This window comes from Myodes glareolus, chromosome 14 (genome assembly GCF_982192425.1).
Source record: "Myodes glareolus chromosome 14, mMyoGla1.1, whole genome shotgun sequence".
NCBI lineage: Eukaryota > Metazoa > Chordata > Mammalia > Rodentia > Cricetidae > Myodes > Myodes glareolus.
In genome coordinates, this window is record NC_142039.1 from 22,116,229 (window position 1) to 22,142,914 (window position 26,686).

The 26,686-nt window shown below is 44.3% G+C and overlaps 1 protein-coding gene across 5 annotated transcripts in view; it reads left to right on the top strand.

Moving 5' to 3' along the window:
• The window catches only part of Sfmbt2 (Scm like with four mbt domains 2), a 187,941-nt gene extending 162,975 nt beyond the window's left edge, over positions 1-24,966 (top strand). For all 5 annotated transcript variants that reach the window (XM_048460657.3, XM_048460662.3, XM_048460658.3 and 2 more), the window contains 5 exons: positions 2,416-2,591; positions 7,333-7,499; positions 8,556-8,819; positions 10,167-10,295; positions 20,147-24,966. In XM_048460657.3, the coding sequence (XP_048316614.3) occupies positions 2,416-2,591; positions 7,333-7,499; positions 8,556-8,819; positions 10,167-10,295; positions 20,147-20,287 (877 nt within the window). In that variant the 3' untranslated portion in view covers positions 20,288-24,966. The remainder of the gene's footprint in view (positions 1-2,415; positions 2,592-7,332; positions 7,500-8,555; positions 8,820-10,166; positions 10,296-20,146) is intronic.
• Positions 24,967-26,686: the final 1,720 nt, after the last annotated feature.

Here is a 26,686-nt window from a genome sequence, read left to right on the forward strand (position 1 = left end):
GTAGAGGTCCCAGGACATGAAAGACCAGAGAATAAATACAAAGCACCTTTTCCTGCTAGAGTTTAATTTTTTTTTTTTTTTGCTGTCAAGACTTTGAAAACGTTTTATTAGGGAAAATATACTGTAGACTCTAGAAAGACATTTTAAAAAGCAAGATGAAGTCTATTAAATAGTACTTTTTCCTCTTCACTTCTACCAGCACGTTTTTCATTGTGATGCAGACCAAGGTTTTTAAAGATTTATGTTATTATCTTTGATATGTGTACATGTGGGCAGGGATGGTGGTCATGTGTGCACTTGAGTGCAGGTGCCCACACAGACTGAAGCATCGAAACTACCCCCCCACCTCCTAGAACTGCAGTTATGTGAGGCTGTGAGCTGCCTGATGGAACTGGGAACCGAACTTGTTCCCCGCAATAGCAGCACGCATTCCTAACTGCTGCTGAGCCCTCTCTCTGTTCCTGGACAAAGGGTTTTAAACAATGTCTGACCTTCTGATTTTGAACACGATGGTCTCCTTATCCAGTCTTTGAGCATGTACTCTGGGCCCTGTGACCTCATCTGTTTGAGATTTGGCTCCCCAATGAACTACTGATTGAGCATGCATCCAGGAAGGATTAGTTGCACTTCTTTGGGGCAAGCAAGCTAAACCCATGGTAGAAGGGGAGTAAGTGCTTCTTGAGAGTCAGTTTTATTTATAGAGCCACCTGTTACATGGCTAGCCTGGAGAGAGACAAAGATGTTTACTCTAATGGCCAGGATATGATGAAGGGCTTTACTGTTCTGTGTGGATCCTTTGGTATTTCTAACACACAGAAGCCTGTCTCTGTCATTGTCATAGCTTGCTTGTAGTAGCACGGTCAGTTTTGGTTCTGTGAGCACTAAAGTTACTGGTGTTCCCTGTTCCAGGATTTCTCAGGCGTTAGACTGATTTCACACGATTGCATGACAGGGTTTCATTTGTTTTGATTTTTCTTATAAAATCTTTTGTGTTTCTCTGCTCTTGACTGTGCCCGCCTTGCCTGCCAACCGTGCTGCACGGGTGCCATTTATGAGCACTAGAGATTGTCCCCCGTTTCAGCAACGTGCTGTGCTGACTTGACAAAGATGTCGTTTCAATGATCTGACTTTGCAGAGTTTTTCAAAGCACGTTCGCAATCTAGTCTGCACTCCTACTTTTAAAAAAGAAAAAAGAAAGCCCATTAGGTCTCATTAGCTTCATTCTGAGGCCCACGGCCATTAGATATATCCTATGCTATCCTATGCCACACTAAGCTTAGCTGTGAGACTGTATGTAGCACGGTGAGAACCTGCTTACATAGAAATCTTTACTAAGGAGATTTAGTGTTGCCACCCTGCTCCTTGTGCCCACCAGAGGACAATTCTCAAACACATCCCCAGTGAGAATGTAAGGAAGTATAAAAAGAAAGGAGAAGCTATAACACAGCAATGTTATTAGAAAATAGAAATGTCAGTTTGGAAATATACTTGTGCTGGTCTGTTTTTGCAGTTGCTGTCGCTGTGGCAAAATGCCTAGGCTGAGAAAAACAAAGGAGGAAGCTCTGGTTTGGGCTCAGAGTTTGAGAGGTTTCAGTCCAGGGAAGAGCAGCATGGTCGGGAGTGGAGAGCTGCTCAGCTCATGGAAACTGTGTGAAGCAGAGCCATCAAAGGATCAGGGACGAGATGAACCTTCTGGAGGCACACCCATGACTCCTTTTCTTCAGCTAGGCCCCACTCCCGAAGTCTCCACCTTCTCTCAGCAATGCCATCAACTTATGAGTCTGCTGAGAAATCAGTCCATTGATTAAGAGACACCTTATGATCCACTCATTTCCCCAAAGCCTTAAAAGCTGTCGGCCACACATCCAATACCTTTAGAGAATAACTCAGATGCATCCCTTAGCAACGCGGTGTGTCTCCAACCCTTGGCCTGTGGGCTGTGTGCCCCAGGAGAGTTATGAATGAGGCCCCACACAAAACCACAAGCTGGCTTGAAACTTCATGACTCTTAAAAGATGGATTTATTTTTGGTTTGTGTATAGGGCTGTTTTGCGTATGTGTATCTCTGTGCTCCATGTGCCCACAATGCCCTGGGAGGCCAGAAGGGAGGGTAAGATCCTCTAGATCAGGAGTTACGGATAGCTGTGAGCCATCTTGTAGGCGGCTGGGAATCTAGTCCCAGTCTTCTGGAAGCAGAGCCAATGCTCTTAACCGCTGAGCCATCTCTCTAGACCATTGTGGCATTTTTAAAAGTGAAGCTTTTGTTATTAACTCCGTGGCAGTTCTCATGTGTGAACTTTGCAGGTGACATCACCCGTGTCTGTCACGATGCCCTAAGCTTAGATGTGCCTCCCAGTCTAACCAAGAAAGTCTGACAATGGACTCACGGTTCCTTCACCATCCTGTATCTTCCAGGTACAGAGGCAAAACGTACAGGGCTGTGGTCAAGATCGTACGGACGTCAGACCAAGTATCGAATTTCTGCCGGCGAGTTTGTGCCAAGCTGGAGTGCTGTCCAAATTTATTTAGTCCCGTGCTGATCTCCGAAAACTGCCCAGAGAACTGTTCCATTCACACCAAAACCAAATACAGTGAGTACAACGGAAGGGAGTGACACCTGGATACTGGAGCCTTGCCAGGTCATATCGGAGCATTGCCGCGTCACGCTAGAGCTTTGCCGGGTCACACGGGAGCTTTGCCAGGTCACACTGGAGCTTTATTGTTGTTGTTTGTTTTGTTTTTAACTCTTTGCATAGTTTTTCATATGAAAACTTGGAGAACTCTTTAAGATACTCTGCGCAGGTCCATGTATGTTTTTAGCTTGACGTAGAAAGGCGTGGACTGGTTCAAACCAGGGTGGTCATTAGAAGGTTTGGGGATGAAGAAGTGAGAATTTCAGAGGACCAGCTGATGCCTCCGCCATGTGGGTAGAAGAAGGGTGTGATCAATTATTAGTAATGCTTAGGAACTCTGATTTGCCTCTTGCTCTTGACCCAGGATTTGTAGTACTACTTCTTTTAGATTTTGTTTGATTGTTTTGTTTTGTTTCTGAGACATGCTCTCTCATCCTGTAACCCAGGCTGTCCTCACACTCTCAGAGCTCCTCCTCCTCCTGCCTACTTGTGTTGGAGTCAAGATATGAGCCACCGTGCTGGCTAATGGCTCTTTCACCCCATAGCAGGAAAGTCTCTCCCGGCAGTTTTCTTACTGTCCTGACCCTGTCGGTTTCTTCTCTGCTTGGAGACTCCCCCAGGACTCTCTCAGGCATACACTGGAGAATCCGGAAGCCATATCCCTTTCTTCCCAGTTGCCATGGCTTCCCCGCTACTACGCAGGACTCTGAGTTGGCCCCACTTTCCCAACGTGTAGTGCTTGTCACTGCCACCACTACCCCCCCCCCCCCCCCCACATTGAGAGACCTCTGCCTTAGATTGACAGCTTCCCTCAGCCCTTCATTTCCTCTATTCCGGAACTTTCTTCTTCCTCTCTGGTAGGCTTTACCACTGTAGGCTTTACCACTCTGCCTGGGCCATCCCAAGCTCTGAAAGCTCCAGTCTTGTAGTATGAGGGCCGGCTTGTTGGGGTTTCTGTCTGGCCCAGTACCCCAATAAGCCAGCAAGTCCCAAGGAAAATCACGCACAAGACTCCATAAGGTTATAAACTGATTGGCCCATAGGGTCAGGCTTCTTGTTAACTCTTATAACTTATATTAACCCATTATTCTGATCTATGTTAGCCATAATGGCTCCATACCTTTTTGAGCTGGGCAGGTTACATGCTGTCTCTTCGGTGGTCTGTACTGGAGTGTCTGAGAGAGAGCTTCTGCTTCCAGAATACTCCCAGTCTCTTTTCTCCACCCCTACTTCCTGTCTGGCTTTCCCGCCTATACTGCCTGCCTGGCCAATCAGCGTTTTATTAAAATATGATTGACAGAATACACACAATTCTCCCGCACCATTTCCCTCTTTTTTTTTTTTTTAACAAAGGAAAATACCCATAATCCATTTGTTGGGAATGTGGGCGTAGTATTTCAGGCTACTTCCTGCTGGTTGGGGGCGCTGATAGTCTTAAGGGGACCTAAAGAAAATTTAGAGTTATAATCAAGTCATGACAGGAGTATCCTGTGAGTCTCGATCATCTCAGGCAGTAGTCTTGAATCTGTTCTGGATGTAGACCTCTGTCATCTGGGCCATCTGTTCCTATCGGAGATTTTTCAGGTGGCCTCCCTTGGTCAAAGGTGATTATTCTTAACTCTGAATAAATCCAGAGTCTCTCGTTTTCTGTGGAAACAAAAGCAAAATCTCTTCTCCAAAGTAACATACCTTTTGATTTCAGTTTTGAAGCCAAGGTATTTTTAAAATTCCTATCTTGGGTTAGTTTAGTAGTATTTATAAACAAAAGTCTTTTAGCAGTTGTTGCTCCTTCCTCAGCAATCAAACAATTTAAAGAGAGCATAATAGCATACAGTATGAAGATTCTCTGTGTATTTTCCATCTTTATGTGGCTTTATTTTAACCTCTATTTCTTTTATTTTTACTTTTACTTTTTGAGACAGGATCTTTGTATATCTTTGTCCTGGAATAACACTGTAGACCAGGCTGTCTTTGAACTCACAGAGATCCTCCTGTCTCTGCCTCCCCAGTGCTGGGATTAAAGGTGTATGCTACCACACCTTGAACTCACAGAGATCTGTCTCTGCCTCCCAGGCATTGGGATTAAAGGCGTGTACTACCACACCTTGAGGTCACAGAGGTCAATCTACCTCTACCCCTTGAAGTCACAGAGGTCAATATGCCTCTGCCTCCCAGGCATTGGGATTAAAGGTGTGTACCACCACACCCAACTACTCTCTTTCTTTCCTTTAACTTTAAGAACTTTAACTTTTAGCCTGCATATACACACTGTAAACCATTTAGAGGTTTTCTTCCTCTTTGAATCTCTCTTTACTGTATATTTTTCTTTTTCTGACCACATGAGCCATTAGTTTACTAAGCAATATGGAGAGCCGTGGCTTTGACAGCTAGATCCAGCTCATTCCTTAGCTTTTCAGCCTCAAGGCTGAGGTACCAGCCAGAGCTGTGTTCACTGCCACAACTCTATGGTGTTTCAAGGTCCTTGCCAGCAAGCAAGCTGCAGCATTCTGCTCACAGACCACACTCAGTCGGACTGCCTGCCTGAAAGAGTCAGAGTTTGCTCTGGCAGGACAGCCCACATAGCCGGCATTTTAAAACAGCACAGCTTTTCTCCTGCTACAGCTGAAAACTGAAAAGAATGCGTTCAGCTTGTCATCAACAACATTTAAGTGTTTTGTGGCAGGACCTCTTTAAAGAGCTGCAAGGTTTTGCAGCTAAAGCTGAGTCAGGAAGCCTCTCTCAGATGAGAGCGCTTGCTTGCCTCTAGCAAGCAAAGTAGACCTGAGAAATTGCTGCCACCAAGAAACCATGCTTTACTCTATTCTATTCATATGTAGTATGAGGGCCGGCTTGTTGGGGTTTCTGTCTGGCCCAGTACCCCAATAAGCCAGCAAGTCCCAAGGAAAATCACGCACAAGACTCCATAAGGTTATAAACTGATTGGCCCATAGGGTCAGGCTTCTTGTTAACTCTTATAACTTATATTAACCCATTATTCTGATCTATGTTAGCCATAATGGCTCCATACCTTTTTGAGCTGGGCAGGTTACATGCTGTCTCTTCGGTGGTCTGTACTGGAGTGTCTGAGAGAGAGCTTCTGCTTCCAGAATACTCCCAGTCTCTTTTCTCCACCCCTACTTCCTGTCTGGCTTTCCCGCCTATACTGCCTGCCTGGCCAATCAGCGTTTTATTAAAATATGATTGACAGAATACACACAATTCTCCCGCACCACAGTCTACAGCTTCTGAGCTTGCTGTTCTCTCCGGGTCTGGGGTAGTGGCAGGAAAGATGGCTCGACCAACCCAAGTTCCAGCCTCCTACTAGAGTTTAAGACCCACACGGTGTGGTCAGTGCTCTGTGAGCCACAGCCACCTGCGACATGTCAACTGCTTTGTTGGTACCAGGGATCAAAGGATGGTTGAGATTCTGTTCACAGTATGGCTCTGTTCTGTACATAGACACAGACAGACAGACAGACAGGCAGGCAGGCAGACACACACACACACACACACACACACACACACACAGACAGACAGACAGACACAGACACACAGAGAGAGAGAGAGAGAGAGACAGACAGACAGACAGACAGATGTACTTAGCAAATTACCCGTCCACTTTCAGTCTCTCTGAAGATCAGCGAGTCATTTGTTCTCTGTATTACATCCCACGCCTTTTCACGTACATGTTTGATGTAGCTGAGATGGCTCATGGCGTGGAAGTCAGTCTGCACGTGCTAGACAAGCGTTCTGTCACCGAGCTGCATCCCCAGGCCTCGGTGTTTTGAGACACGGTGTCTTAGTTTCTTTCCCTTGTTGCTGTGATTAGCTTCTTTCCCTAAATGCTGTGACACAGCCAGCTTAAGCAGGAAAGGGTTTATTTTGGCTCATACTCCCAAGCTGCAGTCCACCAGAGCAAGGGCGCTGCAGTGGCAGGAATTAGACGGTGATCATGATATGACTGTAATCAGAAATCTAAAGCAGGGAGTGCAGGCTAGTTCTCAGTCTTCCGTTTGCCAGCTCACTCAGAGTACAGTCCAGCATCCCACCAGGGAATGGCACCGCCCATGGTGGGTGAATGAAGTCAAGGTAACTCCCTACCTGCAAGGTCACAGGCTCTTCTCAGGTTATTCTAGATTCTGTCAGGTTGACAATCCAAACCATCACGTACCATGTCCCATTTTTAGGCTGGCCTTGAACTTGGAACAAAAAATTGAGACAACTTCTCCTTCTATAGCGAACTCTATCCCCGGATGCTCATACCTCCCTGCTCATTTCTGCATCACCTTATCTCTGGTCGGTGGAAGGGTTGGCTGGGTGGCAACTGCTCCTGAGAGAACTGACTTGACTGAGGACTTTAGGTGATTTGAATGTTGGCTTGGCAGATATGGTTTCCTGTAGTCCCCAGACACTGGGGAAAGGGTAAGGGGTAGGCATTGTGACCTGCAAGTGCAATGAGAGATGATTCTAGGGCTCATTTCACAAAGCTTCAAAAGACCCAGATCCTTCAGCCTGTATATCACTGTTACTGGAAACTGAACTACGGTGGGAAGGAAAAACCAAACCAAACCAAAACAACAACAAAAACAGCCATTGGCTAGAACTGGGACTATCGAGGGCGGGGATCTTCCAGTGTGCTATGGCTTTATGATGAACCTATCAATGGTTGTACTCAGTAAGATTGTCTTCCTCTCTATAGCCTATTATTATGGAAAAAGAAAGAAGATCATTAAACCCCCAATAGGGGAAAGCAGCATTGAAAGTGGACATCCAAAACCGTCCCGGAGAAGGAAACGACGGAAATCTATCTTTGTGCAGAAGAGACGGAGATCTTCTGCTGTGGACTTCCCAGCGGGCTCAGGGGAGGTACGCTGTCTTTAAAGGACTTCCAGCATGGGCGAGGGGAGGGGAAGAATGAGAAGGCAGGCTTATGCATGCTGTGGTGTACCTGTGGAGGTTAGAAAACAACTCTTGGGAGTCTATTTTCTCCTCTCCCCATGGGAACCCAGGACCAAAGGCAGGTTAGCAGGTTATCCGGTTTCTGCAGCAAACACTTTTGCCTGCCCTGTTTGGTTGTTTTGGGAGATGGAAGAGATCAAGCCCAACCTTTTGAAGGCTAGGCAAGCACTCTATCATCGAACTACAACCTAATCCTTGCAATTTTGAGACAAGGTGTCCCTGTGTAGCTGGCCTTGAACTCTGTGTGTGTGTGTGTGTGTGTGTGTGTGTGTGTGTGTGTGTGTGTGTGTGTGTACAAACATGGGAGGATGAGAGGTCAACCTGTCATCATTCCTCAGGACAAAGTTTATCTGAGATTTTTGTTTTGTTTTCTGTGTTACTGTTTTTGAAGTAGGGTTTCTTACTTTTATCTGGAACTCGTCATTATTTATTTATTTATTTTTGGCTAAGATGGTTGGCCAGCAAGTCTCAAGGCCACCTGCCTCCACCCCTTCAAGGCCCAGGTTTTCCGCATGACTTCCTGGGATCAAACTGAGGTCCTTGTGTTTGCATGACAAGCACTTCACCTGTTTAACCATCTCCTCAGGCCTTGGTGTTTTTCATGTTTTTGTTTTTGTTTTCTAGTTTTATTTTTGAGAGATGGTCTCAGTGTGTAGTCTAGGCTGCCCTCAAATTCACAAACCTCTGGCCTCATCTTCCTGAGTCCTGGAATAGGAACCTGGAACCAGACACTCTTCTTCAGCCCCTTTATGTACTGAGAACCATTTGCACATGTTCAACTGCTGGTTAGGAAAAGACTGTGTCAGGAGATTCTGCAAGGCTCTCCTTTAAGGTCTCCAGGGACAAACCTTGCCCAGAGCTTCCTTCTGGAAGGAAAGCCAAGTGGCACAAGGTCCTGGCAGTGTGACTGTCGGGGAGAGCCCCTGCCAACCCGCCCCCACTAAGCACATCCCTCCCTCTCAGGAAAGCGAGGAGGAGGATGCAGACCCCCCGGAGGATGACACCGCGAGCGAGGAAACTGGTTCCGAGGTCCGAGACGACCAGACAGACACCTCCTCAGCAGAGGTGCCTTCTGCCCGGCCCCGGAGGGCTGTGACCCTGCGGAGCAGTTCAGAAGCTGTGAAGCGGCCTCCAGTGGAGCGGGCACGAAGGGTCCGCCCAGTGCCAACCGCAATGCCTGCTGATGAAGGAGACAAAGGACCTCCTGCTAGGCCCGAGGAGCCAGAGGTAAGCTCAGAGAATGGAGGGTCCGTGGCTCATCTTTAAGAACATGGAGTAGGGTTCAGGGTGTGGCTCAAGAGAAACGCTATAAAGATGTCAGAAATGACTGTAGTTGCTCTGTCAAAATTCCCAAGTCTGAGAACAAAAGGATGATTTTATTTCTTGGTAGAGAGGGTGAGGAAACACCAGCAAGATGTTTCTGGGATAGTGGCCTCAGTTTCTCGGCAGCTTTAACCCTCCAGACCTTCCAGTCATGCGGATGGAGAGGTTGCCATCTCTAAATCTCCCATTTCCACATTTGAATCCTGCATCAGTCTCTCCTCCATGGGACACCTCTCTGACATCTTAATGTGTTAAATCAGCATACTTGACACACCCCCAACCCTATAGGTGGTCTGTGGACAGCTACAAAGGTCCTTGGCACCATCTTAATGAAGGCAAGCGGTGTATTGCATGGGTCTGGCTGTACTACTCAGTATCTATCTGTATTGTAATCAGTGATGCTTCATTAACAACCAGGACCTGCGTTTTCTTAACTAGGTGTTCGAGATTGACAGTCACTGTGTCATGGGTGGGGCAGGTGTGCGTGTTCATAGGTGTGCTTAGAGGTCAGGGGTCAACCTCTGATGTCATTTCTGAGGGGCCATCCCCTTTTCACACTGTTTCTTCGATGTCATTTCTGAGGGGCCATCCCCTCTTCACACTGTTTCTTCTTTTATTTTTTATTTTTTGAAACAGTATTTCATGCCTAGAGCTTAGTAACTTAGGCGGGTTGGCCAGCAAGTCTCAGAATCCACCTGTCTCCACTTCCCCAGCACTACCAGTTTGTCTGTCTGTTTGTCTGTTTGAATGTGTGATCTGGGTATTGAACTAAGGTCCTTATGCTTCCATGGCAAGCATTTTGCCTGTGTCTCCCAGCCCTGCTGTACTTTTTGTTGTTATATTTTTGAACCTTTGAAGACACCTAGGTCGTTGCAGGTGGAGAAATCACCAGAGACAGAAACTCCACAGACTGAGCTCTGGGACTGTCTGTGTGTCCTAGGAGACCAAGAGAAGTAGGAGATCTGGTCCCACAGTGTGGCTGAGGCATACAGGTTATTAGAAAGATGAAGCTGGGGCTGGAGAGATGGCTCAGTGGTTAAGAGCACTGACTGTTCTTCCCGAGGACCCAGGTTCAATTCCCAGCACCCACATGGCAACTCACAACTGTCTGAAAATCCAGTTCCAGGGCATCTGACACCTTCACATCAATGCACATAAAATAAAGTTAAATAAACCATAAAAAAATAAAAAAAGAAAGATGAAACTGGCCCTGCAGTGTGCAGTGACAGTCCCCTGCCCCGTTCCCTGCAGGAAACAAAGCAAGAGGAGGAGGAAAGACTGATCCTGGAGAGCAATCCTCTGGAGTGGACGGTCACAGACGTGGTACGATTCATTAAGCTGACGGACTGCGCGCCCTTGGCCAAGATCTTTCAAGAGCAGGTACAGTGGCTTACTGTGTCGTCAGTGTATTTCCTGGACCCCAGGTCTCATCTCTCTGTGTCTGTATGTTTGTACATAAGTGTATGTGTGTTCACGTGCATGCACTTGCATGCACTTGTGTGTGTGCATATATGTGCATACGGCTGTGAAGCCCAGAGGACATCCTCAAACGATGCCACCTTTTTGAGACAAGTTCACTCACTGGCCTGAAACTCACTTAGTGGTCTAGGCTGACTGGTCAGTGAGCCTCCGAGATCCACTTGTCTCTGCCCCTCAAGTGCTGGGATTGCAAGCATGTACCAGGATACCTAGTTTTGCAAAAGTGAATTCCGGGAATCAGGTCTTTACACTCACTATGCAACCACTGTACTGACTGAGCTGTCTTCCCAGCCCAGAGACTAGATCCTCAAGGATTTGCCTATCCTATCTGGTTTCTTCATGACTTACCAGGTAGGAGGAAAGTCTCAGGTGCCCTTCATCTACATGCACAGTTGATGCCCCTAAGTGGGCTCATCGGTGATGCTGAGCATACGTGGTGCTCATCATGAGAATCTGGTTTCTGGTTTTTAATTGTCTCACAGGGATGAGGGTTTTCTGACCGAGACATATGTAGTACTGCCAGGTGGGGAGGGAACCCCTAGTCTCCACCCTCATCCACAGCTGTAGCCCACTCTCCGGTGCCAGGTGGGGAGGGAACCCCTAGGCTCCACCCTCATCCACAGCTGTAGCCCACTCTCCGGTGCCAGCTTCTGCCATGCTGTTGCTGTGATAAAACGGTGACCAAAAGCAACCTGGGGTGAAAAGAGTTTATTTCATCTTATAGCTTAAGGTATTTCATGAAAGTTGTCGGGAAAGGAACTGGAGGTGGGAACCGAAGCAGAGACTTGGTAGGACTTGCTTGCTGGTTTGTCTATTGTGTCCAGCTCAGGGAACTTTCTTATACTACCCAGGGCTACCTGCTAGTGGGCTGGGCATTTCTCTATCAATAATTAATCAAGAAAATGCTCCAGAGTTGCCTTCAGGTCAGCCTGATGGTGACATTTTCTCGAGGCTCCCTCTTCCCAAATGACATTAGCTTATGTTAAATTGACAAAAACAAAACAACCCAAAAATCTAACCAGTGCAGCCTTACAGTCTTTTAAGTATTATGTAAATACTGTTTTCCATATAGCTGATTAAAGGTTTGCCTACCTAGTCTGTTTTTAGATTAATAAGCCAATAATTAGGGAAGATAAATATTAAACATTAAGTCAGAAAAAAAGGTCTGGTTTTCCAGACATATGGGGAATTTTCTATCTAATATGTTATAAAAAAGCAAATTAATGAACATCCTAACCCTCACCTCCCACTCCCAAGAGTAGTTCTTGGTATCCAGGTTCTCCTGCCTATGAGACAGGAGAATATCTTTGAGACAAAGTGATTCATCTCATTCATTCTGGAAACTTCTGCAGACTCCAGAGAAGGTCATGTGGAAGGCACGGACAGGAGCCAGAGAAGAGGTCCAGTTTTTGCCTCTCCAGCGTTCACTGCTTTTCTGCTCTGGGTACAGACAGGGAGGCAGACAAGGAGACGCCTAAAGAATGAGGGCAACGACCTGTTCCCTTCATTGCAACAAACAGACAAGACAGAAGACGTGTCCAACAGTAGCCGAACTGATACAGGGCTTATTGATAAGACTGCATTTACATCTTAGAAACAAACACAAGGCAATAGTTAGAAAACCTGTGTCTAGTACTGCCTGGGGCAGCATTTTCCCCAGTTGGTTCTTAGTCATAGTGATACTGCCAAACATTGGCAAAAACCAAGCAGAAACCCATTGTATTCAAGTACTTGACAAATTCTATCTACATAGGTTTAGTACCATGTATCTGTTGGCCCATTGTATATCCAACATACACTGACCAAATACCTGCTATACATGCCTTATAATGTCCAAAACATGACAGTGAAGTGTGGCATTCATAAAATCTCATTTTATTTTGGTATAAGCTTTAATGTTCCATTTTCATTTTAGAAAAATGATTCTAGAGGGTTGGAGAGATAGCTCAGAGGTTAAGAGCATTGCCTGCTCTTCCAAAAGTCCTGAGTTCAATTCCCAGCAACCACATGGTGGCTCACAACTATCTGAAATGAAGTCTGATGCCCTCTTCTGGCCTGCAGGCATACACATAGACAGAATATTGTATACATAATAAATAAATATTAAAAAAAGAAAAATGATTCTGTTGTGAGCAGAATAAAGGACAGATTTTTTTTTTAGCTTTCTAGATTCTAGGTTAGGTGGGAACTCAAGACCAAACTCCCATGTTGGTACCTTATGCAAATTTTCAGGAGGAAGCTGGCTGGGGAGGGAGTAGCTGAAACTCCCTTTAAAGTCTTCCTTTATATCCCATGGCTATGCCCAGTTTCCAACAATTTTTATTAGATTACCCAGCCAATACCTCAGAATGTTTCAAGGAAAGGAACAATTGGCACATCCCCACTGTAGATTCAGAGTGGGCAAAGGCTTCCTCCACCCACCTCCTCTGCCATCAGCTAAAAGCTTTGTCCTTGATTTAGACGTTAGGTGGGCTTTAATGGATACGTCTTGTTCCCAATTAATTTTGCATTTCACATTAGGGATTTTCAACTGTTAAAAAAAATAAGCATTGCCTGCTGGGCTGTCTAAAGTGTGTGGACACTTGAGTCCTTTCTGGCCCATTAGACTTTTAATGACTTATTTTTACTAATTTGTTCTATCATCATTTTGTGCAAACGGCGGTGCTCTGATTGGGTGAGGCCCCCAGCATTTTCTGAGCTGTCAGATGAACTAGGTGCCTGCAGATGATTCACCGGCCTGCACCGGAGATCACAGTGTACAGAATGATAATAGCTGTGTGCGTCCACGCCTAGGGACGTTAGGAATTCAGAGATGGTTCTAATCACCAGGAGCGATTGCAGGCATTACACAGTCCCCATTACCAGCAGACGGACCTTTTATTTCTGAAATGTTGTGGCAGTCTCTTAGTAAAATCTATTCTCTGTAATTTCATGCTGCAAATCTGAACATTATACAGTGAAAGTCCATGCATCTGTAATGTGTTTTTAAACATACAGCCCTGAATAGCATGATCTATGTGCTCATCCATGGCCAATCAGTCTGCTCACAAGAGAAGCAGGCTGCTTGAGTGAGTCGTTTATTTTATAAAATTGACAACTTTAGTTGTCTTCTTCTTCATTTCCATTGGCCCCCGTTCTTTACCACTTTCATCCCAATTTAAAGGAGAGAAGTTTAGCCTTTTTTCAATCTGTGGTCATGTGGGTCTGCTCTTCTGAGCTCCTGTGGCAGTATCTTCACGGAGTACCATGGTGAAGCAGAATTGTATGCTTAATGACGATAGGAAAGGAAACAAAGACAGGGGCAAGGTTCCAAGGTAAGCCCTTGGTGACCTATCCAGTGCACCCATCATGGTCCTCAGGATCAGGTCAGTATCCTAGAGCTTATCAGCTTTAACACAATAGCATTTAGGAGGAACCCTTTAGATAGATGTACTCACAACCCAGAAATATCCAATAAAGAACTGCCATGTCCTACAGAACTCTGCCAAGTATTAGTTTTCCTTGTCTTGAGTGTAACTTCTGTATCAGATCTTATTCCTTCAAGACGTTCTGTAATTATGGTGAGTTGGCTTACTTTTCATGTTGTGTATTTTATCCAAGTCCGTCTCCCCTAAAGTTAGGAGTCCATTAGCGAACCTATTTAATATAACAACAGATGTGCCAGCATTTATGATGATACAGGAGCATCACCAACTGTGAGTCTGGTGTGTAACCTATATAATCCATGAGGGGGACAAAAAGCAAACTTCTTTCAAACTGAACCAAAGGTTACCTCTGAGCCTCTTGGAACAGGAATTCCCCGCTCACTCTCTTGTGATTTACAGTGGCGTATCTGTGTCCCCTTCGCCAGCGTTTCCCGTTTACCCATTTCTCCTTCCGACACCACTACGAGATGCAACAAGCATTGACTATATGGACCCTAAAGCAGGAGTAGGTCCAAACTAAGGGTTAGCCTCAGGCCAGTCTTTGCACAAAATAAGGGTTAGCCTCAGGCTAGTCTTTGCACAGAAGGGACAGCCAGATGGCTCAGTTGCCAAATCTAGCTGGTTTTAGCAGGCAGCCGGGGAGTTAGAAGCCTGGTTGTATTCTGAGTAGCATGATCTTTGCAAAACCATGACACCCAGGCATCATATTCTCCATCATTTAGGAAGAATGAGAAATAAACTGAGAACATAAACGTAGCAATCATGGGCCCTCAGGTGGCTCACATACAGACAGACTGCATTTTAAGCACTTTCTACCTGTAGATATCAGACTTACTTTGGGTTGATTTTTTTTCCAGATAAAAAAGGAAGGTGAAAGATTGCTAATTAATCAGATTGTTTAGCCTTAACCCTTTCCCTCCACACATTTTCTTGTCCAGGGGTTTTTGCTCAGCTTAGTCCCAGATGTGCAAAGGCTGCTTCTGTGGGACTCAAGTAAATCAGCTCCTGGAGAGTTTCAAAGCTGTGGCCTCAGTCCGCTTTTTTTCCAGGCTGCCAGCCTTGACATCCACACCAGGCAGTATGGTCTCTTTCCCACACTCTAATCCACGACTTCAAAGCTAAACCCCTATAAACTTGGGGCTTCCATCACTGCTGCTGGCTGAGTAGGAGAGGGGAGTGAAATATTTCTTCCCATTTGTTCTACTTGGAGGAAGTCTAGGGCCAGGACAGGAGGGGCATCTGATCTGAAAAGGTCAGAGAATGACATTTCGAGGTCCTTGACATCATTTTAAGTGGACTCATCCAGCCTGCATGGCGTCTGTTAGATCTGCCATTCTCCTTAATGCTGTGACCCCAGGGTGGCCTTTACTACTGTTTTGCACAGAGAGCTATGGAACCCTGTCCTGGTTCAGAGTGGATGGAAAAAGTGTAGTATTTCTTTGAACAATTAGGCTGACTGCCCAGTATCTTCTATGTAATGTCACTGTAGAATCAGTTTCTGAATTGTTTCCTTATCTCATGACTTTTATCTCTCTCTCTCTCTCTCTCTCTCTCTCTCTCTCTCTCTCTCTGAGTGTGTGTGTGTGTGTGTGTGAGAGAGAGAGAGAGAGAGAGAGAGAGAGAGAGAGAGAGTGTAAGTGTGTAAGTTTGAGTGCACATGCCCACAGAAACCATAAGAGAACATCAGATCCCCTGGAGCTGAACTTAGAGCTATTTGTGAGTCTTCAGAAAAAGCAGCAAGTACTTTGAATACTTTGAACTATGAGCCATCTCTCCAGCCCCGCCCCCCCCTTTAAAAAAAAAAAAAAAGACAGGCACTCTTAGTAAATCTGGAACTCTGTGATGTGGCTAGATTGACTGGCTACCATACCCCAGAGATCTTACCATCTCTTCCTTCCCAGTGCTGAGATTACAGTAACACACAGCTGCACCTAGCTTTCTCAGGGATGCCATGGATCTGGACTCTGGTTCTCGTGTTTGTATGAACAATTTATTAATGAGCCATCCCCAGACAAGGTTTCCTTTATGGCACTAACAGCCAATAGCTGGAATACATAATTTAAAAAATGTCCACATAGGTGCTCAGCATTTAGTTAATATTTCCTCATGGTTTGCTGACAGAATTCTGCACAACTGGAACTAAGGTTTGATATTCTATTACCTGCATATCTTAATAGGTTAAAAAGAGCTAAAAAGCGAAGCAAGATCAGTGGCATGTATCAGGCAGGTAGAATCTTCTCATTATTTCTATGTTTTGATTTTAAGACCCCCTTTATAGAATGTTCTTATTGCTGCAGTTAACACTCAGTTTTAATTTGTTTACTTAATGTGTCGTGGATATACATCTGCTTTAGTAGAGGTGTAGAGTGGCCCTAAGCTCAATTTATTATATAATTCTTTCTTCTTTTTTATTAATTTTGTTGTGACAGTTTCACACCTGCACATAATATACTGTGCTTCCCCTCTCTTCCTCCCACCTCCTCTTGCCTCTCCCCTGTCTCTGTCAATGACTTACTCTATTTTTTCGTCCCTATTCAAAAGTCAGGACTTTTGGGTGTAAAACCATGTCCAGGGCCACCTGTGTGACCATTGGTTTGGAGCTATCCACAGGAGCCTGCTGTGGTCATCAGTGAGAGGTAGGGCCACCTGAGGCTTTCCTCCATTCCTGCCTGCCTGTGGAGTGGCCAGTTCTTATACAGGCCCAGTGCGGCTATTTGCAGCTACTGGGAATTCGTGGTTGCAATGGCTGTGCCTTGCCCAGAAGATAATTTTGGAGTTCTTTTCCCTGTCTTCCGCCACAGCATTCCCTGGACCATAGAAAGGATAGTTTAAAATGCTTGTTTGAGAATGAGCACTCATCTGTGCTTATTCTTAGCGTCTTGAACAACCATGAGTCTCTGCATTCACCACTCTTTACCGAAAAGAATGGCTTCTCCGATTAAAGCTGGGAGTAGCATTTGTCTATGGGTAGAAGCATACAAATTTAAAAGGCAACTCGGCAGTGTGTCTGTTTAGCCGAACAGCAGTATTCAGCTCTCAGTTTCCAGCACACATGACTCAGTACTTATGTTCTATTAAAATTCTACACACTGGGAGCTCCGTTTATAAGAAAGATGAGAACTCTCACAGATGTCCCATCATTGCCTGAAATGTTTTCCCAGCATCCACTGCGCCCCCTCCGTAGCCTCACGCTTCAGAACATCAGCCGTTTTGGGGAGCGGTCACATGCCTTCATTGTGCCTACATAGGGGAGTGTAGTACATCATAGGTGGGTCAGAACTTCTGGAGAGGATATTTTTTTCTATCCTCTCAAGTCTAGAGAGGATTGCTAACAGGAGGAGTCGGAACAGGGAAGGAGAGAAGTAGAAATGATGTAAATACAGTACGTGCATATGAAATTCTCAGAAAGACTTAAAATTAAAAAGAGAGGATGCCATGTATGTCTTTATAGCCAATCATATACAGAAGAACTCATCATTCTCCTTCAGTTTAGAGTAACCTCCTTGTACAGATGCTTTGTGAACGTTGACTGGCAGCGATGCTTGGAGGAAAATGCTAGTGTTCCACATGCTCATACGAGCAAGCTGTAGTTCTAAGCACTTCCCATCTTTAGGTCTTGGGTCCGATTTTTAAGATTCATTCTTCTGAGCTAAAAAGCAAATTGAAGGGTCTCTAATTAATGATATTAGTTAGTGTTAATGAGTTAGCCCGAAACTAGAGCATTATTCAACTGTTAGTTCCCATTCTGCATCCCCAGAGATGCAAGGGTTATCTTCCTGTAGAATTCAGGAAAGCAGGTTCTTGGGAGAGATTGAAGGGTGATGTCTGTAGCATCTCTTCCAGGTGGTCCAGCTTGAGATCCACACTGTGGAGTATATACTCTGCCTCACTTTGCACCAACAACCTCAGAACTGACTCCCTGTTAAATGTAGGATGGAGTTCAGTTTGTTACCACTGATTCTTAGCATCACCTCACGCCTCCAGTATCATCAGTCCTCAGATATTCTTGCTGAAATATGAACCCTGCCTTGGGAAATAGGAAGAGCAAGTTACAGTTATGCTCAGCCACACAATCCCGTGGCATCTACACAAACAAACCAGCTTGCAATAGCAAACAAGCTGGCAGAGACATAGGCTAACAGAATGGTCTTTGGAGTGAGTTTTTGTGCCCTTCTTCCTATAGAATTTAGCCACCACTTGTTGGATATCACTATAATACGGCACCTGTTGTATAGATATAGCAAGATGCAGTGGAACAGGGAGAAAACAGTCCTGAGTGTGAGGACCTCTCGTTCTGAGGATTGGCGGTGTGTTTTCATGATGGAATTTGCTTCTAGGTGTAGGATTCCTTATGCAGTTTTTAGAAACCCAATTTGGTGATGATGCATTTCTTCTGGAAGGTGTCTGTAAGATGTTGGTTTTTGGAAGTTGGATTTTATTTGTTTGTTTGTTGAGATCAGGCCTTGCTGTAGAGCTCTGGTCAGCCTGGTATTCATTCTTTTGGGACTTTAATGTGGCATTTCCTCCTGACGGCTAAGATGTTGATGAGAAATCTGTTGTCATCTTACAATGATTCCCTAATATGTAACTTAGCATTTTTTTCTTCCTGTTTTAGAATCTGTCTTTCTTGTGCATAGTTTGACTACACTATGCCCTTTTGTGGCCATTTTTTCTGGTCTCCTGAACCTGAATGTCCATATTTTTCTTAAGATTTCAGTTGTTTATGACTATTATGTCATCAATTAATCAATTAGACTTTCTACACCCCCCACTTGTTGAGTATTAGTTCATTTAGTGGCCTCTCCTAAGGTTCAGCTATTTCTTTGCCCTCTTTCCTTCTGTGTCTGAATGCATTATCTCAAAAGAATTCTCTTCAGGTTGCCTGGTTACTGAGGCTCCCACCTGTAAGCTGCTGTTTTATTTACTCGTTCTTTAGCTCCACGATTTGTTTTGTTTTGTTTTTCTAATCTTCATCATTTGGCTGAATTAGTCACTTTAGTAGGAGCTGTTCTCCTAATGTCATTGAATTGTCTCTCTGTATTCTCTGTATCCCGTGTGGCTTTCATGGGGCCATTCTTTTGAATTCAGGCATTTTGTTCACTTTAGCGGCCTGTTGCTTGCTGCTGGGTTCCTCCAAAGGCATCATGTAGACTTGACATTTTCATATTTTGTATGTATCCATATTGATATTTATTGTACATCTGGCAGATCCTTTAGTGTCAATAGTTTGTGAGGGTGACTTCTGTAACTTTAGAGATGTTTGATTACCATATGACACTGACTCGGGTTCCATTTGAATAGAGCGTGATCTCATGATTTCATCAGCAATAAACAATGGTTTAGGTCATGGTACATATGGCACTAGTGTTCTAGACTGGCCGTTTTTATAGCTGTGTGGCAATGGGAAAGTTTAAGTGGCCCAGGTAGATATAACCCACATGTCAGTGTGAGACTGTCTCTCTCTCTGTATGTGTCTGTCTGTCTATACACACATACATACACACACCCCCACATGTAAGTGTGTGCATGTATTTTTCTCTAGAAAATTACACTATATAGTTGACATTTCCCTCTTTGGTGTCTTATCACCTGTTGTGTGATATCAGACCTTACAAAGTAGGAAGAAAACTTTTACTTTTTAGTATCCCCCATTTTATGGTGCTCAGGTTACCACAGAAGGACCTAGCCTCGAAGAAAAAGAAGGTGTCCCAGAACTGGATATTGAGCTTGGGAAGCAACTTCTGAAACCTCCTACCTGTTCCATTGCTTGTCTCCACCAGCAGAGGCTCAGGAACTTCAGAGGAGCTAAAATAATCTTAGCAAAAGTGATTTTGTTGGGGCCGGGGAGATGGCTCAGGTCAGAGGTAAAGCTCTGGTTATGCACGCCAATGACCTGAGTTTGTATCCTCAGAACCTGCATAAAAACCAGAGACAATAGTGTACATGTGTCTGTAATCCCTGCATACACCTGTGAACAGCTGAGGGACAGAGACAGAATTCCAGACCAGGTAGCCTGGCAGAGATACCCTGTCTCCAACATGGTAGAGGGTGAGGGCCAAGACCCAAGGTTTTCCTCTGACTTCTATCTATATCCATCCATGTACACTCCCCGCCCCCTCTTGCGCACGCGCACACACACACACACACACATTTTATTCACACACACATTCTGTGGTCTCCAGGTTAATTGTTACCGGTAATAATATTCAATTCAAAGCAGTAAGAACCCTTCTTTACACCTTTAACTCGCGGACAAAGCTTGCCATGACAAGCACAGCCACCAAGTACATTTGACTTCTCTAACACACATGGCTTTATCTTCCGCAGGACATCGATGGCCAGGCTCTCCTACTGCTGACTCTCCCCACCGTGCAGGAGTGCATGGAGCTGAAGCTGGGACCGGCTATCAAGTTATGCCATCAGATCGAGAGAGTGAAAGTGGCCTTCTATGCGCAGTATGCCAACTAACCCGGCTTCCTCGGGGTGGTGCCTGATTCTGATGATGCTGTGTTTGTGAAGGTTTCCAGGACTGATACCTTGATTTTCTGGGCTTTGTGAAATGGCACAGTCATTGAGGGTCTCCCAAAAGCCAGAAGCCCAGGACCTCCTCGATGCACCAGCCTGTTTGATAGTTTCTACGTTTCTGAAGCACACAGAAGGACCACAGCAGCAGTTCCCGGGACTGTAGTGGAAGTTCTGAGGCAGAACTTCCCCGACTCCTGACTTGCTTCTTGATCTCTGAGTTTCATTTTTCTCCCATCTAAGCTAGGCAGCTTCCTGTAAGCCAAGTTTCCTTACACTGAGGTCCAGGTTCTTAGAAACCGAGATGGACCGGGTGCCTGCAAGCAGAATCCCTGGCTCGCTGGCAGTTTTGCCCGACTCACTCTTAGGCCTTTTCATAACCCCACGTATGCAAACTACTGTCGTCTGGAGCCACCTGCTTCCCATCTGACCTCACTGACAGCTCCTTTCTCCAACACAGCTGTGGACTTTGTTTCGGGATGCTGGTCTAAAACAATGCGCTAAGCTTCGTCCTCTGTCGGAGGTGCCTTCTCACCAGGATGGCTGCTTACAGTAGACAGCTGCTGTGTCAGCAGAGCCTAGAACATGGGCAGTGGCAAGCACTCGTCATAGTCCCCTGCAGAACCATAACTTTAGTGTCCCAAGATCACTGTGACCAGTCAGGAGGAGGCCAGTCTAGGGAAATATTAAATTCTGTATTCGAAGAAAAAGCTTTCAGAGGGCGAGCCTAGGAAGTGATTTGGGAAAAGGTTTTGGGAATGAGATGCATGTCCACTTAGAAATGTTAAAGCTGGTCACTGCAAACAAGCCCTTCTGTGCCTCTCTTCCGCTAGTCTGGCTCGCCACACACGAAGCAAGCATGAGGAAGCAGTAATGCGTAGTCTAATATAGTAGAGCGAATATGGGGCCTGAACTCAGTTGGTTTCCATCCTGACTTTGCTAACGACCAGTGGTCTTGTCATTGGGTAACTCCCCAGCACTCTGGACACAAACTCCCATTGAAGGAAAAGTTAGGACACTTAGTGGAGAGGCACTGAATATACTATCTCCCCCAGCCTGCTCCTCATTCTTGCTAGAGAGGAACCCAGGTGGGCCAAAATGAGAAAAAGAATTGGGCCACAGAATTTAACCTTACAGTTAAATTTCATTTCACTCTCTGAGGTTGCTTATGAGATCTCACCATATCATTTATAGAATAATCAGTGATTATAAAATTTGGCTGATCTTTTCTATCCAGTACTTCAGCTGTATTTTCTCATGGGTGGTTCAGCATGTGTTTGCAAACCCAAAGGGACTGAGTTTGCATCATGACATGGAGGTCACCTTCCTGTCCTTTTAAAAGGAAGGACACCAAACTTTTACTCTGTTCATGAGTGGATGTTCGTTTGGGAAGCTTAACTTCACACCTATGTGGATTCTATTGATTTTCTCTGTGGTTTCCCAGGTTTTATCCTAATTCTGTTGATCTTTTCTTTGACTAGAGTATCTGTCCTAGAACATGGTGTGACAGGCTGAGAGCTGCTTGTGTTTTGACAACATTTTAAGGCGTGGTAAGCCATCAGGCTTTGAGATCTGTGGTTGCTTATGCTCACCATCCTCCACATTGAGCAATGGCTGCTGATCGAACCAGAAATCTAATTATCTGTGGTTGAGACTTTTCATTAAAGCTGGTTTTCCATTATCATACTATAGACCACTGGTGAATGGATATGCCTGGGGACAACCTATGGTTGATTGTGTCCTTTGTGGTGCTGTAAGGATGCCCCACGCAGGTGCCTGCATGGTTGGCTCACAGTTTTTGAATTTCTCTCTCCTAAGCTACATGCTGAACCTTCCTCAGTTGGCCTGCCTTCTCGGCCATATGCTTTTGGCCATAGATGGTCTGTCTACTGGTTGGAAAGGGTCTTTATTTCAAGATGGCGTGACATCTCTCCTGTGCTAACTCCTTCTTGGTCCTTCACTGCGGCCTTCTCAAGATGAGCCATTTCTTTTGCATCTGAAACCAGGGTGCGGCTGTGGCCTTGTTAGAACATGATGTGCTTTGAGAACAAATGTCACTTTCTCATAGCATTTCCAGTAATGACTCCAGGGAGGAGGTGTTGCTTCCGATCATGGAGATTTTTGCTGAGCCCACAGAAAGAACCAGAAGAACATTACAGAAAACCCAGTCAGGATATGACCATCATTGGTCAGAAACCCTTTCTCCTGGGGAACCAGATGTCCCAGCCTGTCCTCATTTATAGCCTCGCTCTTTGTCTTCACCTTTGGCAAGGAAGAAATGACAGGAACCATACCCGAAGGGTGCCCAGCTAGGAGCCACCCTCATCATAGTGACTGTCAGTGTTCAGTCAGCCCAGCCCTCCAGTAGACTTGAGAAGTATTTGAGAACTGAAGGGGATGATTTCTTCTTAGAGGTCTCAGGGTCTTCCAGAGCTTTGGCCCAGGAGGGTGTGCTCATCATGCGGATGACAATTTTGTTACTGGATTGTAAAGAGGGTTTTTTCTCTCTCTAGACTTGCCTCTCCTCTACTTCTGTCTTAAACATGGGGCTGATTCCCAAGGAACAGTTTGCTCTAGATCCCCGTTGCTATGGCAGAAAAAGAAATGGATCTTATCCACATATTCCACATACCACCACAGCCTGTACACCAAAAATATTCTACTCAAAATGCCATTAAAGGATGCCCTCTCCCCAATCCTTTCTGGATGGTATCATTTCATTCTATCTCTGATTATCTTCTGGGACCAGAGTCCTCTCCTTCATGTCCCCACACCATGGGCACGTGACACCATTCATTGCCTCCTGTAGCCAGCCAAGCAGGCACCCTACAGTCTGTGCCATACAATCGAAGAATGAAAATGCCACCTCAACTTAAATATTGACAGTCCATCATTTATTCCCACTCTGAAGTTTAGGGAGTTTATTTTAGCCCTTAGCTTCCTGAGTGCATTTGTACTGTATTGTTAAAAAAAATATCCTGTCTACAAAATAAGCATACCCCGATCAAAAGCAGAGTGTACCGGCACCACGTATCTTTGCTACTCAACAATGGTGTCTTTTACCACAGCATCTAACCTGGAGCTCACAGAACTGGTCTGTCACTTTTAAAATAAGATGCCTTTGATCAGAGTCTGACTCACAGACAGTGTTTGAGCTCTATAGCTATTTGAGTCTCTAGACCTTATTTGATCATATTCAAAAAAATCATTTTCTGTGTTTGCTTTGATTTGGTCCTCAATAAATTAAAGTGATCCACGCTCTAACACTGCCATATCTGACCTTTGCTGCCATCCTTACACGGTTCCTTTTGATCAGACTTTTGAAGGTAGGTCTCTCTTAATCTATCTCAGAGTTTTGAGTGTTCTCTGAGACAAATACTGGGCTTGTCTTCTATCTTACACCAACACCCCTTCCTAAAAGTTGTTGCTTAGTTTTGGAAGCACTCGGGGGTTTCATACTTATTTTGTATAACACCCATTTATATTTATTTCTGTATATAGAAGTAGAACAGAACAGTAGTAGGATCTTTGTTGTGGTTCGACATTGCTGCTTTTTGGGTTAGGATAGAGAATATAGGTTCCAGTTCCTCTCTCTTCTGTCTTTGGAGAGCTGTGATTGAGTGTGCAATTATTTGGAAGGAGAAAATGTAAATTAAGATATCTGTAGTGTTTATGGAAAAAGTCTCTGGGGACATCTACTGCTTGTGTCTCTTTGGTGCAATAATTAAATAGCAAGAGAAGCTGGAATGGCAACCATACAGTCTAGTGACTCTCTTACTTGCTCATGATTCCTTTTTGTTCGCAAATTCTCTGAAAATTACTCTCTTTAACTGGGTTAACTTTTTAAGTTGCTTAATTCTCATAGCTTTTAAAACTAGGGTGGTTTAGAGGTATCCAAAACATGCTATTGCAAAACGAAATTATCGTATTTGTGACCTATTTAATTTACTGAAAAATCGTAATTGCTGTCCTGCCTGGTCTCCTTGGGTTTTAGCTTTGTAAAGCCTTTGTGGTTTAAATGATAAATAATGACTCAGTTTTCTGAGCTATAAACTTCCTCATTCCGTTCTCTTTTTGATGGCTAGGACTCAGCACCAGTGAGGATGCGGGTCATGTCACAGAGCCAAGGCAGAGCAGTGCTTTGGTAAAGACAAAGAGGAATGCTGAAGAAGGAAAAGTCTAGAACAATCTTTTGCTAATAAGTACATCATGATGAAAACTTCTGGGAAGGGTTTTTTTGTTTTTGAATAATAAAAAAAAGGTAAACATCGTACCTGTCCTTCAGAATGCAAGCTAACACGACCTGTGTAAGCAGTCACTCATGGCGGGAGCCCTTTATCATTCATGTTCCACTTGGAAAAGTTTGTGCCGAAATTTGGTTCATATCTTGGTATGTTTTGGTGCATAAAAGAAAAAAGAAACAGTGTCTTTACTTTTGAAATGTAAAGGATAAAGGGCATGCTCTCTCGGTTTGTTGTAAGATTGTATTCTGTATATATGTTTCCATGTACATAAATGAAAATATATATCAGAGTTATATTTTAATTTTTATTCTAAATGAAAAAAACCCTTTTTACTTGAAAACATGGTAAGCCACATTGTTAATAAAGTAAAAATAAATTCTATAGTGGTGTTTGTGTTTATGTGTCAAAGGTTATTAAATATATGTTTGGGGCTTGTCTTAGGGTTGTTTTCTTCTGAAGTCTTTGTTTCATTTGTTTCATCTACCATTACATTGGTTAGAACCATAGATGGCCAGTTCACTTCATTGTTACAGTTTCTTACTCAAGCAATGTCTATCTCATCTAGTTTCATTCTTATTGCTTTGATAAAGCACTAACCAAAGCAACTTAAAGAAATGACTTGTTTGGCTTCCACTTACACTCCCAGGTCACAGTTCATCATTAAGGGAAATCTTGGCAGGAATGAAGAAAACTTGAAGCAGAAATTGTTTCTCTGTCGTAGGCTCATGCTTAGCTAGCCCCCTTATATGACACAGGACCACCTCCCGAGATCCGGAGAAAGGACTCAGTTGGTAAAGTTCATGTCTTGTAATCGTGATGACCTGAGTTACATATTTAGAACCCAGGTGAACATACCTGGAGTCACGGTGTGTATTTGTCATTCCAGCTCTGTGGAAGTGGGGACATGTGGCTCCCAGGGCTCGCGGACCAATGACTCCAGCCTGACTGGTGAGCTTCAGTTCACTGAGAAACCCTGCCTCATAGAAGGTGGACTTCCTGGCCATGATTCCAAAGATTATTACCCGACCTTCAGAAAGTACATACATGGGAAGATACACATGAACATGCACACAGACACATGGAAGTTGTGCTGTTTATTTGCATAGCTTTCCTGGCCTTCCCAACGTCAACCATCTTTCGTGATACTTTGGGAGAAAGATAGCTTTATTTCTATAGGAGCCCCAATTAAATAACCATATCGATACATCTTAAGACTTACTGTCACAAGTAAGTCTCAAGTATCCAAGTAAGGAGAGAACAATGGCCTGTGGCAGTGGTACTGCACACCTGATATCTGCGTGAAAGAAAATCCCCTTACCTGTCTGTCATGACTGACATCACCCAGGGAGGGGGAGAAGGTAAAAGAGGTTTAGAGCCCTGGGTGACGGAGCTGGAGAAAGAAGCCATTTCTCCTTTTATCCAGTAGTGAGTTCACTTTAGATTTGCTTTTGGTCCTGCTGATATTCAAAATTCACATATAGAAAATTTTATTCTATTTTAATTATGGATACTTCCACCCATATCGATTGATAACACAGGTTTATACTTTGCGGTTCAAACTGCCTTCATACTCAAAATCCTCCTGCTTCAGCTTTCTGCATAGGTGTGTGCTACCATACCTGGCTCACATGAGGTAGTTTTCATTTGTTTGTTTATGACTTATTTAAATACAAAGCTTTAACAACAAAGGCAGAGGCCACACAATAAGAAATATCGCCTGTTTTCCCCCAGTATACCAGCAGCAGAGGATTGTGCAGCTGGATACATACTGCCATCATATTTCTACTTACACTTGAATTCCTTGAAAACAAGTTGAAATACTGACTATATGAAAAGTAAAATCTGAACACTTTCAAATCTCTAAATTGAATAAATCAAAGCAAAAAAAATTTCCATGTTCTCATGAGAACCCTATTTTTACTTTTTTCTTCTACTTAGCCAGACTGTAGAACTTTAAGTTCACTAGAAGTTATTTCTCCTTTGTTCTCAGGTTTGTGGTACAACTGTTTTAAGTCTGAGAAAGCACAATGCTTACTAGAGATTCAAAGAATAGTATTTCTTAAATGCTAATTGTGTGACCATGACCTTGGGTGATTCCATG